At 48.3% G+C, this 14,710-nt stretch overlaps 1 protein-coding gene across 2 annotated transcripts in view; it reads left to right on the top strand.

Annotated features, from left to right (window-relative positions):
* Positions 1 to 14,710, top strand: part of Lrig1 (leucine rich repeats and immunoglobulin like domains 1) — a 103,198-nt gene that overhangs the window by 86,428 nt on the left and 2,060 nt on the right. Inside the window, exons 10-17 of one of the 2 annotated variants that reach the window (XM_051154949.1) lie at positions 1,833 to 1,904; positions 2,687 to 2,758; positions 4,274 to 4,437; positions 9,690 to 10,010; positions 11,393 to 11,674; positions 12,172 to 12,591; positions 13,086 to 13,211; positions 13,822 to 13,968. In XM_051154949.1, the coding sequence (XP_051010906.1) occupies positions 1,833 to 1,904; positions 2,687 to 2,758; positions 4,274 to 4,437; positions 9,690 to 10,010; positions 11,393 to 11,674; positions 12,172 to 12,591; positions 13,086 to 13,211; positions 13,822 to 13,968 (1,604 nt within the window). The remainder of the gene's footprint in view (positions 1 to 1,832; positions 1,905 to 2,686; positions 2,759 to 4,273; positions 4,438 to 9,689; positions 10,011 to 11,392; positions 11,675 to 12,171; positions 12,592 to 13,085; positions 13,212 to 13,821; positions 13,969 to 14,710) is intronic. The other variant, XM_051154950.1, reaches the window with a different exon arrangement.

The following is a 14,710-nucleotide window of genomic DNA, read 5'->3' as shown; positions in this document are numbered from 1 at the left end:
TAGGGATCTGAGTAAGTGCAGGAGTTGGCAGACTGGCAGACACATTTGGGGTTCAGTGCCCCAGGAGCTGTTATTTGCTGCTAGTTTTGTGGCTAAAGAGCCAAAGCGAACATGGCCACTGGGTTTCTGGGCATTTGGTTTATTTAAAGTAAGAAATTCAGACTGTGAGTTGTGGAAGTGATTTCAGGATGAGGTTGTTTTCTTGTCCACCCAAATTGCCTGTGACAGGAAGAGAGGGTAGAGGGGTCATTGAGCGGCCTGCTTGCCCTTCACCCTACAAAGGCTGGAAACAGGCTTTATCTGAAGGCTGAACTGACTGCTGGGGCTCCCCTGAAGGAATCTGTTTCTAGTGAAACAGGACTTTGGTACAGTTGGGTGATGCCCTTGGGAGCAGGTGGAAGTGGCACTTCTGTGTTCCTGGCACTGTTTGAGGCTGTTGAGATACGAGGCAGTGGTCTTGTAGGCCAGCCCTGTTTCTGTCCTTTGCTGTCCCTTCAGAACCTTTACAGCTGGCCAGAAGCTCAGGGCCACATGGTGGGTGACAGCTAGGCCTTGGTGCAGCCTTGGTTCTCCAGGCATCACCTTCATTAGTTTCCAGCAGCAGGCTGGTACTTGTCTTTCTGCGTGAGCTCAGTCTCACATAGGTGAAGACAGCCTCGAGTCTAGATCTTATCCCTGGTTCTTGCTGGGATCCTCAACAGAAATCCCTCTCTCTTGGGAAGTGGTGAGCCAGTCTAGCTTTGTCCAGAGGCTTACTCCTCTGTTCACTTGTACAGTGCTGCCTGGACTTGCTGGTTCTGACATTTCCCAGGCATCTGGCCTGCTGAGCATGCCTGTTAGAAAATCCTGGAAGATATTAGAATTGAAGGGGCAGAGCTGGTGGCAAGCAACACTTGGCCGTCCTAAGCAGACATATTTGTGCATTGAGTCAATGTGTGCCTTTGATTTGTCTCATCACAGCCCTCAGTAACAAAGGAAGGAACTTGGCATTTAGTTGTCTCCCCTGGGTGGGAGCTCTGAGCACCATGCCCAGTAAAAGAACACTCTCTTTGTGGATAATAATACTCACTACTAAGGCCAGGGTTAGAACTGCTAAAGTCCTGTCCCGTGCTTGAAAGCCTAAGGGTACAGACTTGAGCTACCTGGAAGGTTAACTATGACACCCCAACTACCTGGGATTTCATGAACTTATGGCCTACTGCATAAAAATTCTGGGCTCTTGCTTAGGAAGCCACAGTATAGGGCCTCTTCTCCAGGGCCTGAGGGCAAGGGTAAATATCGTGAGAGCTGCATCCTGGCCACTATAGTGCATGGCAGATGCAAAAAGATGTGAGACCATTTTGATGGATGCCCATCTTCCTGTTCTCTTTATGCCCACAATGCAGTGCACAGAAGTGGATGGCAGGTTTTAGTCCCAGTTTACACTGCCTTCTGACTCTGCTTCCTCTCTCTAAAATAGTAACCAGACTATTTTTCCTGAAAAGCCACTACCCTAACAAACTCCCTACCCCCTTGGGTGGTCCCAGGACAGACAGCATGGCTTGGCCATGGTCATTTCCTCTTGACACTACAAGGGGCCTCTTGAGACTGGGTGGAACATGCAATTCCAGCCTGTCATCACCATGAAACTGTAATAGAGCTAGAGGTATTTCATTTCAGAGTGGGATGGCCTGTGAATTCTGGCCCTTTAACTACCTTACAGGTCAGCATTGCACCTGCCTCTCTCAAACACTTGTCAGGCAGCACTGCCCTAATTGTGTGTTTTCTTTTTCCTAATGTTCCTTGGCCCCCTGCTCCTGCCTACCCTGGGCCTGGATGCTTGGAAACTACAGAACTCTGTTTGGAAACAAGATCAAATCTGTGGCTAAGAGAGCATTCTCGGGGCTGGAAGGCCTAGAACACCTGTAAGTATCCTGCCAGATCCTGCCTGTAACACAGGCCTGCTAAACATGGCTTCTGGGAAAGTCTGTGAGCAATTTAATCACTTCTTTGTACACCAAGAAACATGCTGTTTGGAAACACCATCTGCTTTCTACTCGTCATAAGGCAGCTTCAACTTTGGCCTTTCTTTTGCATCTACCAGAGCACTCACAGAGCATATGAGGCTGCTGGTGCGCTCCCAATTAGTGCAATTGGTATTTGAACAAATACCTTCTTCCCACATGTTGGGCTACATCGTCCTGCATCAGGCTCCTTCAAGGGTCCCTGAGCTCTTGCTCCTTCCATAAGGATACTTTATCCTGGCAAATCCAGGCAACAGCCCTCTCCCCTTAGCAGCTCAGCCATTCCTAGTTCATGCTGGGAGCTTTTCTACTGGGCTGCTTGCCTATGGGACCTTGGGACCAAGTAGGCAGCACTAGTCTTGAGATGTTTATACTGTAAATGCCTCTAGTACCTGGGTCTTAGTTTTATTCGTCTTTGAATCAAAGTAAGCTTTTATTCTGCTGCAAAAATTTACCCCAGCTTTCCACCTAACTTCAAGGCTGCTTTTATGGATGGCTTGGTTCCCAAGCCATTCTGTGTGCTTGCGTCAACATGAGAGCTGCAAGCCGCTCCCAATGGATCTGCCACATGGGGTATGGCTAGCACCTGTGGGTCGTCTGTGACCCAGGGCTGGCCTGGAAAATCCCTCAGTGTCTTCACTTGTCCATGGTTCCTATGCACAAATTACTGTGTTCTGTTTCAGGAACCTTGGAGATAATGCAATCAGATCTGTCCAGTTTGATGCCTTTGCAAAGATGAAGAACCTTAAAGAGCTGTGAGTACCCAGGAATCCATGATTGGCAGGAGATTCTGAGAATAAGCAAGGCCTGTAATTGTATTGTGCTCACTTTATGTAATAGCTCGGATTGTTTATAGGTTAGATAGACGTTGTCTTTAAAAGAAAAGTGCCTTTTGGGGTGTAACTCTGGATGGTGGTGGCAAATTCTTTCTGAAATGCTGACATAGTAAACATTTTGGACTTTTTGGGTCATGACTTCTCAAATGTGTTATTACAGCAGACAGCAGCAATAATACACAGACAAATGGGTGCAGCTGTGTGCTGCTACGTCCATCCCAACAGAAACAGACAGTGAGCCCGCAGGCCAAGTCGGCCAAGTGCTACTCCAACCTGTAAGATAAAACTATAAAATGGACCATCACCTTTTGAAGTATGCCAGTTTTGATCTCTTAGGTTTGCTTTTGTATTTGAGAGGGAATTTTTGAAGGCGTTTGTTGGCCTGTAACAGGGTATCTTTGGTCTGATTCTGGAGGTTCAGTCTGGGTCTTTCGCCTGGTCTCCCGTCAATTGTTGGATATTTTCAAACCATGACTGGTCCGGGGCCCAATCTTCTGATGGGAGAAAAGAGGCTCACTTCACTTTGTTTTTTTCTCCATCAGGATCACAGCAGGTTATGCTGCGCCCATAGCCAGTCTCTGAGTGACTTTCCACAAGCAATGATTAGAAACACACTTTGAGTTATTGAATCATGAAAATGCACAATGTCAGCCAGTTAAGAACAGGGCTGGTTGGAGGCATGAACCATGGGAAACACTGCCAATTAGTGGTGATAGAGGAGTCTTGCCTGAGTGAAGAAAAGACTGGAATCTATCTGTAGGCCCTAGGCAGCTCACTGTCCCGCCTCAATCCCTCGTGGCCTTGCCTCTAACTATGGGGTGCCATAGTTGGCCAGAAACGAGGTTCTCACTGGTGTCGGGCTCCAGTCATTCCCTGTGTTCCTCACCTCATACCCATCACTTGGGAAAGCCTTCCCATTCCTGGTGCCCACAGTTTTGCGGTGTCTAACCTGGCCTCTTCCCCAAGGAGAGCTTCACTAAAGACCTTAGTGCCAAACCCAGTGGATAACACTGAATGTGGTACAAAGCCTGATTCTTTCCACATTCATCTGATCGAAGGTTGAGGTGAGATTATCTTCCCCAACTTGGTCCTATGGCTAAACTTTAAGTATATCCCTGTCCCGTCTCCCCCAGCAGAGCCTCGGCCTTCTTCTCTTGGCCTTTTCCTGTCTCTACCACACACATGTCCTTTTGATGAGGAGGTGGGAGAGTGGTTCTAGCCCTCCACCTGGCCTGACACAGATAGACAGACCCCACACAGACTTCTCTTGCCTCCCTGTGTGGTGTATGAATGGGTCACCTGAGAAAACCCTGAGGAGAAGCATTCCTGTTGGAGCTTTGTGTCCTGGCCGCTAAGCTGACTGGCTGGGATGACTTGTGAAGAACCCTCTCTTATGGGCACATGTTAAGTGTCTCTCTCTTGTTTCTCTTTCAGCTACATCAGCAGTGAGAGCTTCCTGTGTGACTGCCAGCTCAAGTGGCTGCCCCCATGGCTAGTGGGCAGGATGCTACAGGCCTTTGTGACAGCCACCTGTGCCCATCCAGAGTCACTGAAGGGCCAGAGCATTTTCTCAGTGCTGCCGGACAGTTTTGTGTGTGGTAAGATTGCCTTTGGTTTTGTTTTTTTGCTGTTTTGTTGTTTCGATGAAGGGCAGAGAGGCCAGAAGGAACTTCTCATTATGAGACTCATGCGTGTGACCCTAGTTAATGCAGTCCATGATTACAGATCAGCTGCTGGGTGCAATTTATTTCCCACGGAAACCACATGCATTTACTGTACGGTGCCTCATTCTGTGGTTCCTGGAGTACATGTATTTAATTAGAAGGGAGTAGGTTCAGCTACAAATCTAAATAATTGGTTACAGTGAGATAGTTCTGGTGTTTTCAGAAGGGCACTGGTTTCTGGGTTTGGCTGTGGATGTACACAGTGCGTGACGATGGGGTTTCAATGTGCAGTTCTCCTCAACTCTAAGAATGAGAGGTTAAAGACCGGAAGAACGGGTCTCAGGAGAACAGCCACTGTAGTAAAAATAATTCCTTGATGTTGACTTGCACTCTTTGCTATTTGTCCAAACCACTGAAATGTGTGCTGGTGAGGGCCTTTCTTCCTTCCGATTGTTGGACCATAGCTCTTACCCCCTCTTTGACCAGGGGTGGTCAGGACCCAAGTTCAGTTACAAAGAACACAGAAAATGCTGAACAGCTGAAACAAACAGACTCGCTCCGGCAGGACTAAAAGCCAAGATGGAACCCAAGAATGAGAAGACGGCTGAGATCTGTGGCTCGGAGCAGGACTGGGGATATATGGCCCCTTGGCTGTGGCTTCCTCTAGCCTCACCGAGCTTCAGGATCTCTTCCTGGACAGTGCTAGTTATGACCCCATCGGGCAGCATGGGTCCCGGGGCTACTTGTCCAATCTGTTTTCTTTTTAATCATGCCTGCTGGAGGTGAGAGAAGTACCCCCTCTGTGCCATCCTCTGCCTCCCACTGCATTAGCTCCCACAGCAGGCTTGCCGACTCTCGTGCTTTGCCTCGTGGGGTGGAATCTGGGGTTGTGCAGAGAGTGCCCCAGGCACAGAAAAGCAGGGTACATTTAGGAGGCCAGTGCTCACGGACTCCATGGCCATTAGCTTGTCTGAACTTTGTGAAGTAAATGGTCTGTGGCTTCCTCCCTCTGTCCTGCTGGAGGGCATTCTTCCGCCTGCATGAACCCTGACCTCTACCTGGTAGCCTTGCCACACTTGGCATTGCAGCAGTCCCTCACAACCATCCGCTGTTCATGAAAACACTTGGTAGGAAATCAGAGGTTCAAATTCTTCTCCATGTCTCCCACTTGTTTAGTAGAAACAGAAATAGCCACCTTCACATTCTAGGAAGTTAGGTGAGGATAGGTACAGATGAGGACGGAGAGGCCCAGGCCTTTTGTGTGCCACATGGGGAGCGTTACTGTGTAAACAGTACAGTGCTAGCTACTGGGCCCTCCCTGTGATACAGCTGAGGGGACAGGAGCAGCTCCGACCAAGTGCTTGCACAGTGTTTCTCACAACAGTCCAAGCTGGAATGACCCAGACACTCATGCATAGACAATAGGCCGTGGGTAGCTGTGCCATGAGACATTAGGTCAGTCAGTCTGTCTCACAGCTTGGAGATGACCAGGCAAGTAAGAGGAGTCACATGAAATGCCTAGAGTAAGGGAAACCATGGAGGTAGGAAAAGTACATTTCCAGTTCCTTTGGACTGGTGAGTAATGGAGATAGTGAGAGGTAAAAAGGACAGAGGCTTCTCTGTGTGAGATGATAAAAATGCCAGTAATTACAACTATTTGTGAACAGACTAAGAAAACCCTACTGCGCTGTATACTTTCCATGGGTGGACTCTAGCTGAGTAAAGCTGTCCTAAAGAAGAAATATAATTTATATAATATAAAAATTTACCTTCTTGAACTGCCTCTGCCCCAAATCCCACTCTCTATCCCTAGATCCTTTGAAGGCACCAGTCTAAGTTGTATTTTGGATAGATCTGTTTGAGACAGTTGATGTACATTGGACTATACAGAAGTAAAGCTTGCTTCTCCTGTTGTTGATGGTGCTGGGGTTGGAATTCAGGCATGCGAGGCGATCGTTCTAGGTCTGAGATATGCCCCAGCGCACAGCTCCTTAGCTTGAGTCACTTAGTGACAGAATGGCCTCCTGTTGTATGGATATACATTTCATTTACTCATGCATTAGGTTGTGAGTTCTCTTTGGATGTTCTGAGTGATGTGCTGCTCTCAGCCACACAGAGCATGGTGTATGTTTTTTGAATCTGTTTACTGTTTATGGAATTGTTCCCCCTCACCCCCAGAGTGTTTCATGACTCCACACCCACTGGCAATGTATAAGAATTGTGATTTCCATAGTGACATTTGTTTTCACTGCACTATAGGTGCAGTAGAAGTGACTGCCATGTGCTTACTGAATGAACGCATCTTGGAAAGTTAGCCATTCACGTAATTGGTCCATGTCTTGTCTTTTTGCTCTTTAGCTGTAACCGCCTTTTCATATTCCACATAATAATTCTAACTGTGTATATGTTTTGCCAATGTGTTCTACTTTGTGAGCCTCATACAAGGTCATGACGCTTTGTTCCTGTGCTTCTTCCTGAGAATTTTACAACTTCAGAGACTATTCTTGTTCTTGTCGAGATTATTTTGACTATTATATTTGGTGTCCTTGGGTCTTTGACATTTTTATAGTAAGATACAAAAGGTTGAGGATCTAGGATTCCTCAGTTTCTACTGACTGCCGTTTTCTTATCTGTGTATTTCCTATTTTTGTGGTTGAAAAGTGGGCAACAAAAATCAAACATTACTATTATGGATCCCTTGCCATTTCTCTCTAGGATGTTAGGTAACCTGTCAACTCCTGTAATAAAGGACACCAGCGTCTTGACATTCTGCTGACTCTATATTAACCTGGGCTGTACTGCCCTCCTAACTGTTCCGTCTTCCTGATCCATAAACATGGAAATAGAGATGGAGTTGAATAATGCTAGAAACTAGAATCCCATATATGGAAATGCTACCAAAGTTTGTCGAGTGATTTTGTATTCAACAACTGTGCTGATAAAATATATCCTGGCTTTTTGTTGTAGTTGGTTTTGGGTTTTGTTTTATTTTGGTTGGTTGGTTGGTTACTGTAGAATTTTCTTTTGTATGCATGTGTGGAAGTCCGAGGTCAGTCTTGGATGTCATTCTCAGGACCTCAATGCCTTGTGTTTTGAGACAATCTCTCATTGTGACCTGGGGCTTACTAGTTGTGCTAGGCTGACTGGCCTGAGTTGATTTCTTATATTTTTACCTGTATAATTTCCTTTATGATGTTTGGGTTTGCTTTGTTTTTGATGTATGGATTTAGTGTGAAAGGCTCTCCTTGAATACAAGCAGTGTAGGTCTGGACACTAGAACTTCTCTCCTGCAGACTGCCTTTTTTAGAAATCTGGGAACGTGTAAATTACTCCCTTGGCTTTGAAAGGTATTTTTTGTTGGATCTGGGGATTTTAGTTGATAATTTCTGTGTAAGGACTGTGGATACGTATTTCTACTGTCTTCTACCTTCTTGGTTTCTGATGAGAAGTCAGCTGCGTGTTTTGGGGGAATCTAATATAATGTGTGACCCTGGGCTGTTTGGGCATTAACAGGTTGATCATGGTGCATCTGAATGTAGCTCTCCAATTTACTTTACTGAACTTGAGATGCCTCCTTTTCATCAGGTTTAGTATGTTTGGGCCCATTTCTCTGAAAACTTCTTTTGTCATGGCAGTCGCTAGTTATTTGAATGTTGCTCTGCCTCTTGATGCTGTGGCACAGGCCTCTGCCATCTAGCCACTCCCCCCCCCCCCCCCCCCGTTTGTATTTTCCCCTTGAAGTAGAGCATCTCCATTGACCTGTCTCAAGTTCAGACTCTGCTACCAGCTCAGTTCTGCTATCAGGCCTCTCTAAGTGACTTAAAATTTTGTTTTCACTTATTCTACTTTACAACTATATTTGGTTCCTTTTATAATTTGTCTCTTTGTTAAAGTATTCATGATCTTTAATTATTACATGCGGTTCGCTTAGTTCTTTAACTATTTTTTTATAGTAAGATACAAAACTACCATTTTTCTTATCTGTGTATTTCCTCCTTTTGTTGTTGAAAAGTAGGAAACAAAGATCAAGCAGTGTGACCAATGTGGGCCTCAGATTCGTTGCATGCTATCCTTCTAGACTGTTTGCTGTCATTCATTACCTGTTTGTTCAGGGCTTTCTCCTCCTGGGCATGTGCTGTAAAGCCTGCTCTGCATAGCCCAATGGGTTTCTGCTTGTTAATTTAGGGATTAGGTAACAACTGGATACAAATGTCCTTGCTGAGAGTCCCACCCTTTACCCAGGATTCCTGTAAGTGTTGGGGTTTGCCATCATTTTCTGTTTATGCAGGTCATAAGGCCCAGTCACAGGAAAGAAATTAGAAACCCTTCAAGCCTTCCCTGGGTGTTTGCACAGCTTTGTGCACCTACAAAGCCTACGAGTTCTCAAGACTCTACTGGAGGTTTTGAGTCTGATTACTGGCGTCTTCTTCACATGATTGTCTTTGAGAGCTGCCTTGCCAGCTAGCTGCCTGGGTGCCAGGGCAGGGTTGCTCACCTGAACAGCTGTGGGGTTAAACAGTGGCACTTGACCATCAGTGTCCCAGCAATGGGGCTTCCTCTGCCTGTACCCACCTGCAAGCCCCGGACACTGCCAGCTGCTACCAGACAGGCTGCACAGCAGTAGTTCCCCGTGGGGCTGCTAAGGGGGCTGGCCCTTCCTGGTTGTCACTGCTGGGTTTCAAGCTTGTTACAGACCTGAGGACAGTGAATAGGACTTCACTGTGTGAAGCACTGGGCTGCTCATTTTCCTTACTGAGTGGTGGCCTTTTTCTTGGGTCAAATCTAGGATTGTTAACATGGTTTTCCATAAATCTGAAAGTTTTTATATTTGCCATTTTGTGGCATCTTACCTGTGTGAACAGTAGTGTGGGCTTGAGTCCTGACAGTCGAAGTGCATCAAATCCCAGTCCTTTTGGAGTTAGGTCTGAAAGTATGGCTGGTGGTACCTGTGGGTTTTGTTTAAAGAGGGCTACATTGGCATAGTGGTCTGAAGGAAAAAACACTAGGCTGGTTTGATGAGTTGAGTCCTCGGGCAGTGGGGCCCGAGGACCATGGCACAGCTCTCACCGTGCCTGGTGGCACTGACTGCATTGGCACTGTGGCTAGAAGTGACCCAGTTCCTTGTTAGCTTGAGCGGGAGCTGGTGTTCACAGGCTGGTGTGTCTCACAGTTGCTTCTCTCCCCAGATGACTTTCCGAAGCCACAGATCATCACCCAGCCCAAGACAACCATGGCTGTGGTGGGTAAGGACATCCGTTTCACATGCTCAGCGGCCAGCAGCAGCAGCTCCCCGATGACCTTCGCCTGGAAGAAGGACAATGAGGTCCTGGCCAATGCGGACATGGAGAACTTTGCCCACGTCCGCGCGCAGGACGGCGAAGTGATGGAGTACACCACTATCCTGCACCTCCGTCACGTCACATTTGGGCACGAGGGCCGCTACCAGTGCGTCATCACAAACCACTTCGGCTCCACGTACTCACACAAGGCCAGGCTCACTGTGAATGGTAAGGAAAGAGCATCTCGTGCTCCGCAAGCACAGGGTCCCCCAGACTAAACTCCTGCTTGTTCTGTTGTTGTCATAAAGAGGCACGAGCCACTGTGGGGTGCATCTCTTTGTACCACTCCTTGGGTTTGTCCCTTACCAAGTTTACAAACTGAATCTTTCTTTTTGATCTTGGGTAGGTGAGCTTAAAAGTCCAGTTGGGCATTGTCGAGTTAAGCCTTGCTTTTTGTTTTTGTTTTTTGTTTTTTTTAAATCTGTCATTGTGTTCCATAAACCAAGAGATGTGGTTCCCAGAGCTTGAGGAAGCTTCTGACCTTAGAGTGGATGGTGTGACTGGGAGCAAGGCAGCTCGGGCCAGGTGCAGGCCCCATCCTTCTAGAGTGCTTCTCAGCCTTCCTAGTGCTGTGACCCTTTAATACAGTTCCTCATGTTGTGGTGACCCACAACCATAAGATTATTTTTGTTGCTACTTCATAACTGTAATTTTGCTACTGTTATGAGTCAGGATGTAAATATTTTTGGAGATGCGAGTTGGCCAAAGCGTTCCTGACCCACAGGTTGAGAACCACTGCTCCTAGGGGACATGGAGAGCAGGTATGGGTTGAGCCCCTCCTTGGCCGTCCAGTCTGCAGGGAGGTTGTGACAAGGCAAGGTCCTCTTACTCAGAAGCCAGCCTCTCTGCTGGCTGTGGACTACTTTTTGGTGTGTGCGTGTGCTGAGGGGTGAAGGCACAGTCTGGTGAACTGGCTTGTAGCCTTACCCCATGCGCTCTCAGCTATGTACACCACAAAGCACGCTCTGTACCACAGCAGGGCCGGTTGTCAGGGCTGGCTTGAAAGAGGCCAGGGTGATTCTTGAAGACTGAAGAAGCTGTTAAGACTCTCCACCTCCGTAGCTTGGGCATCAGGGCTGGACACTGCCCACGGTGTCCGCATTGATATTAAAGTTACAGAAGCTAGTGGGCTGTGTATTTTTGCCTAGGTGTGGCTGGTAATGTGGCCCCATAGGCCCCACCCACAGTGGCTTTCTTCGAGAGGTGAGGTAGCCCATTGGTGGAGGCATGCAGCTTTCCCCTGATAGCAGAAGTTTCTTTGCCCAGCTCTCCCCAGCTAGCTACTTAAAGCTACTTTTGGTGGATCTCTACAGAGTAACTACTGTGGAGGTTCGGGTGGCAGGATGTTCCTTCGAAGCCTTACCCCTGAGCAGTTAGCCCTAGCCGGCAGCACACAAATGCTTTCAGGGTAATGGGTGCAGTATTGTGCCTGTGACTGGAGAGGGTGGAATAACAAGGAGCTGACGCCTGGGCATGGTGGGGACCTGTTTCCCTGCAGTCTCCCCTGTATGCAGCCATCCCATATAGCTTTACCTGCGTTTCCCCCCCAGTGTTGCCCACATTCACCAAAATACCCTATGACATTGCCATCCGGACTGGCACCACAGCCCGCCTCGAGTGTGCTGCCACTGGCCACCCTAACCCTGAGATTGCCTGGCAAAAGGATGGAGGCACCGATTTCCCTGCGGCTCGTGAGCGACGTATGCACGTCATGCCTGATGATGATGTGTTCTTCATCACCGATGTGAAGATAGACGACATGGGGGTCTACAGCTGTACTGCCCAGAACTCGGCTGGCTCCATTTCCGCCAACGCTACCCTGACTGTCCTAGGTTAGCTACTGATGGTGTGGCGGGCGGGGGCCAGGGTGGGAGTAAACTCAGGTATCACAGGTACCTGCTTTCTGGAGTAAGTGTGGTAGACCCTACTTCATTTGAATTTTGGGCTGCTTTGAAGCAAGTGGTTCTAGCTCATAAAGCTATGAATTCAGGCTTCACAGGCCTCAGCTGTATGTTAGTCTGAGTGAGACTTCCCTCTGTGTGGGAGGGGCGCAGAGGGTTGGATGTGGTCTTGTTCAGGAATAGTGTCACAGGTCGATAACAGGACCGTCTGGGATAAGGTAGAGCTTAGTTCTTTGCTCTGTTGAGGCTGTTTCTAGAAGGACAATGACTTAGTCACATTAGACTTTCGGAAAAGGTTGAAGCTGCAATACCAGGTCTCAGATGGCAGTTCACGACTGCATGGGATCGTCTGCTGTCTAGAAAACAAGTGGACCCCTAGCAAGCAAGACCCATGGAATAAAGGTGCAATTTCCACTGCTTTCCTGCAGAAACTCCATCCTTGGCAGTGCCGTTGGAAGACCGTGTGGTAACTGTAGGAGAAACAGTGGCCCTGCAGTGCAAAGCCACTGGCAGCCCCGCACCACGCATCACCTGGCTTAAGGGGGGTCGCCCTCTGAGCCTCACTGAGCGGCACCATTTCACCCCGGGCAACCAGCTGCTGGTTGTTCAGAATGTGGTGCCAGAGGATGCAGGCCGGTACACCTGTGAGATGTCTAATCCCCTGGGCACCGAGCGGGCACATAGCCAACTGAGTATTTTGCCCACCCCTGGCTGCCGGAAGGATGGGACCACTGTAGGCATCTTCACCATTGCTGTGGTGTGCAGCATTGTCCTGACCTCGCTGGTGTGGGTGTGCATCATCTACCAGACCAGGAAGAAGAGCGAGGAGTACAGCGTGACTAACACAGGTGAGCAGGGTAGCAGACTTGGGGTGGGGTTGGAGGTGGACCACACCAGGCTTGGGTTTGGCCTGGAATTGAAAAGGTCTCTAGAACTTTTAGGAATATGGGCTCTGTCTGTAGAGTTGAGGCTTTGGTCCCCTGACAGCATGTTAATTCTGAAGGACAAAACAGGAAGCCAGAACGTTCTCTAATACAAGCACCTACTTACCTCTGCGGTTTCTGCTCTCCATGGCAAGTCAGAGACACCGGGGCCTCCCCTGCTTCTTGTCACAAACTGGATTGTTCCCAAGCTCTCCCTGGGCTTGTTAGGCCTATCTTTCCTTCCGTTTTCCTTTGGAGTCAGGCCTGCCATGACTTTACATGAGGGTGTCAAGGAGGTCAGTCAACTGCTGTCCCCGCACAGCTTCTGGAGCACTGTAGAGCGGCCTTATCATGGTGAATAATACCTGCATGTATTAATGCAGCAGCCCTGCTAACTGCGTTGTCTCGTCTCCTTGCAGATGAAACCATCGTGCCTCCAGATGTCCCAAGCTACCTCTCCTCTCAGGGAACCCTCTCTGACCGGCAGGAAACTGTGGTCAGGACTGAAGGTGGTCACCAGGCCAATGGGCACGTTGAAGGCAATGGTAAGTTCAGGAACGGCGAAGCAGTCTACCCCAGCTGTGCCCCAAGACCTGGACGCAGCTTTCCCTCCTCCCAGGATAGGCTGGGAACCTGTGTCACATTTGGTGAACCAGGTCTTTGGTCTGGATCTGATGTGTGCAAGTTCTATGTTTTAAACACCTGGTCCTCCAGAGAGTCCCTGCATTGGGCTTAGCACTGTTTGTACTGATCAGGGCAGGATTGCCAGGAAGATGCAGAGGACATCCCAGGTTCCCAAAACAGCCCATTGCTTTCCTTACTGTTGGCGCTTTACAGGTGGTGGGTTGATGAGCCACAAACTGAAACTATTCAGGGAAGAAAAACTGTGTGTATACTGAGTATGCATGGAGATTTTACATTGTTGCTGGGCACTATGCATAGAGATGACTTAAGGTCTATCAGAGGTGTGCAGTTTATGGGCAAACATGGCATCATTTCACAGAAAGAACTTGACCATCCTGGGATTTAGCGCCTGTGAGGAGCATAGGAACCAATCCCAGTGGATGCCGAGGGATGGGTGCTGGGAAAGGGCTGTGGTCTGGCTATTAGGCTGAGGGTCTGGGCAGCTTCTAAACTGTATGGACGCCGTTTCAGGTGTGTGTCTGAGAGACTCGAGCCTCTTCCCAGAGGTTGATGTTGATAGCATCACATGCAGGCAGCCCAGGCTGTGTGTTGGATATACTCGAGAGCCCTGGAAAGTGACAGAAAAAGCTGGCAGGACAGCTGCCCCACATACAGCAGGTAGGAAACGCTTGATCAGGAAAAGCAATTGTTTTTCACACTGAAATCGGGTTGGTTGCCTTAGTAAATTAGAGGAACGGCATTTCACTAGTCGCACACTCTCTGAACTGTATTCCGAATTCAAACAGGGAGCTTTGGCTTCCTTTGATTTCAGAGTTCGTGTCTCTTAGGTAAGTGTATGATGTGGTAAGCCAACGTCTGGGTTTTCTTTAAAAAATTATAAGGAACTTACAGGCCAGGCCCACCCTTGCACCTGGACTATTTTGTCCAGACAAGGTTTTACTTAGAAGGCTGGGGACAGGATGAGCTACAGAGATGCTAGGATTATAGGCATGGGCTACCACGCCCAGCCATTAAGGTGCTGTTTGGACGCCAGAGTTGATGATGTCATCCTCAGTCACGCTCTGCCTCATGTAGTGAACAGGGTCTCTCCCTCAAACCCAGAGCTCACTGGTCAGTTTTGCTAGCTAGTCCCAGGATTTCTTGCATTTCCGAGAGCACTGGGGACCTGAACTCTGATCCTTAAGCTCAGCATGCACTTTACCTACTGAGCCATCTCCCCAGCCCTGCTGCCAGGATTCCTTAAGGCTTAATGTCAGTGTGTTGAGCAGATTGATTTTATGTGATGCCTAATGCAGCCTTTCCCCCTTCCTTTCTCTTTCCTTCATTTCTCCTGTAATCAAAGTGTGCCTTCTAAATAAACTTCATGTGGACACTTAGGCACAGAAGCCAGGACATAGTG

The sequence above is a fragment of the Acomys russatus genome, chromosome 13 (assembly GCF_903995435.1).
Source record: "Acomys russatus chromosome 13, mAcoRus1.1, whole genome shotgun sequence".
NCBI classification, from domain to species: domain Eukaryota; kingdom Metazoa; phylum Chordata; class Mammalia; order Rodentia; family Muridae; genus Acomys; species Acomys russatus.
Note: the sequence above shows the minus strand (reverse complement) of the source record. Positions and strands in the feature narration are given on the sequence as shown.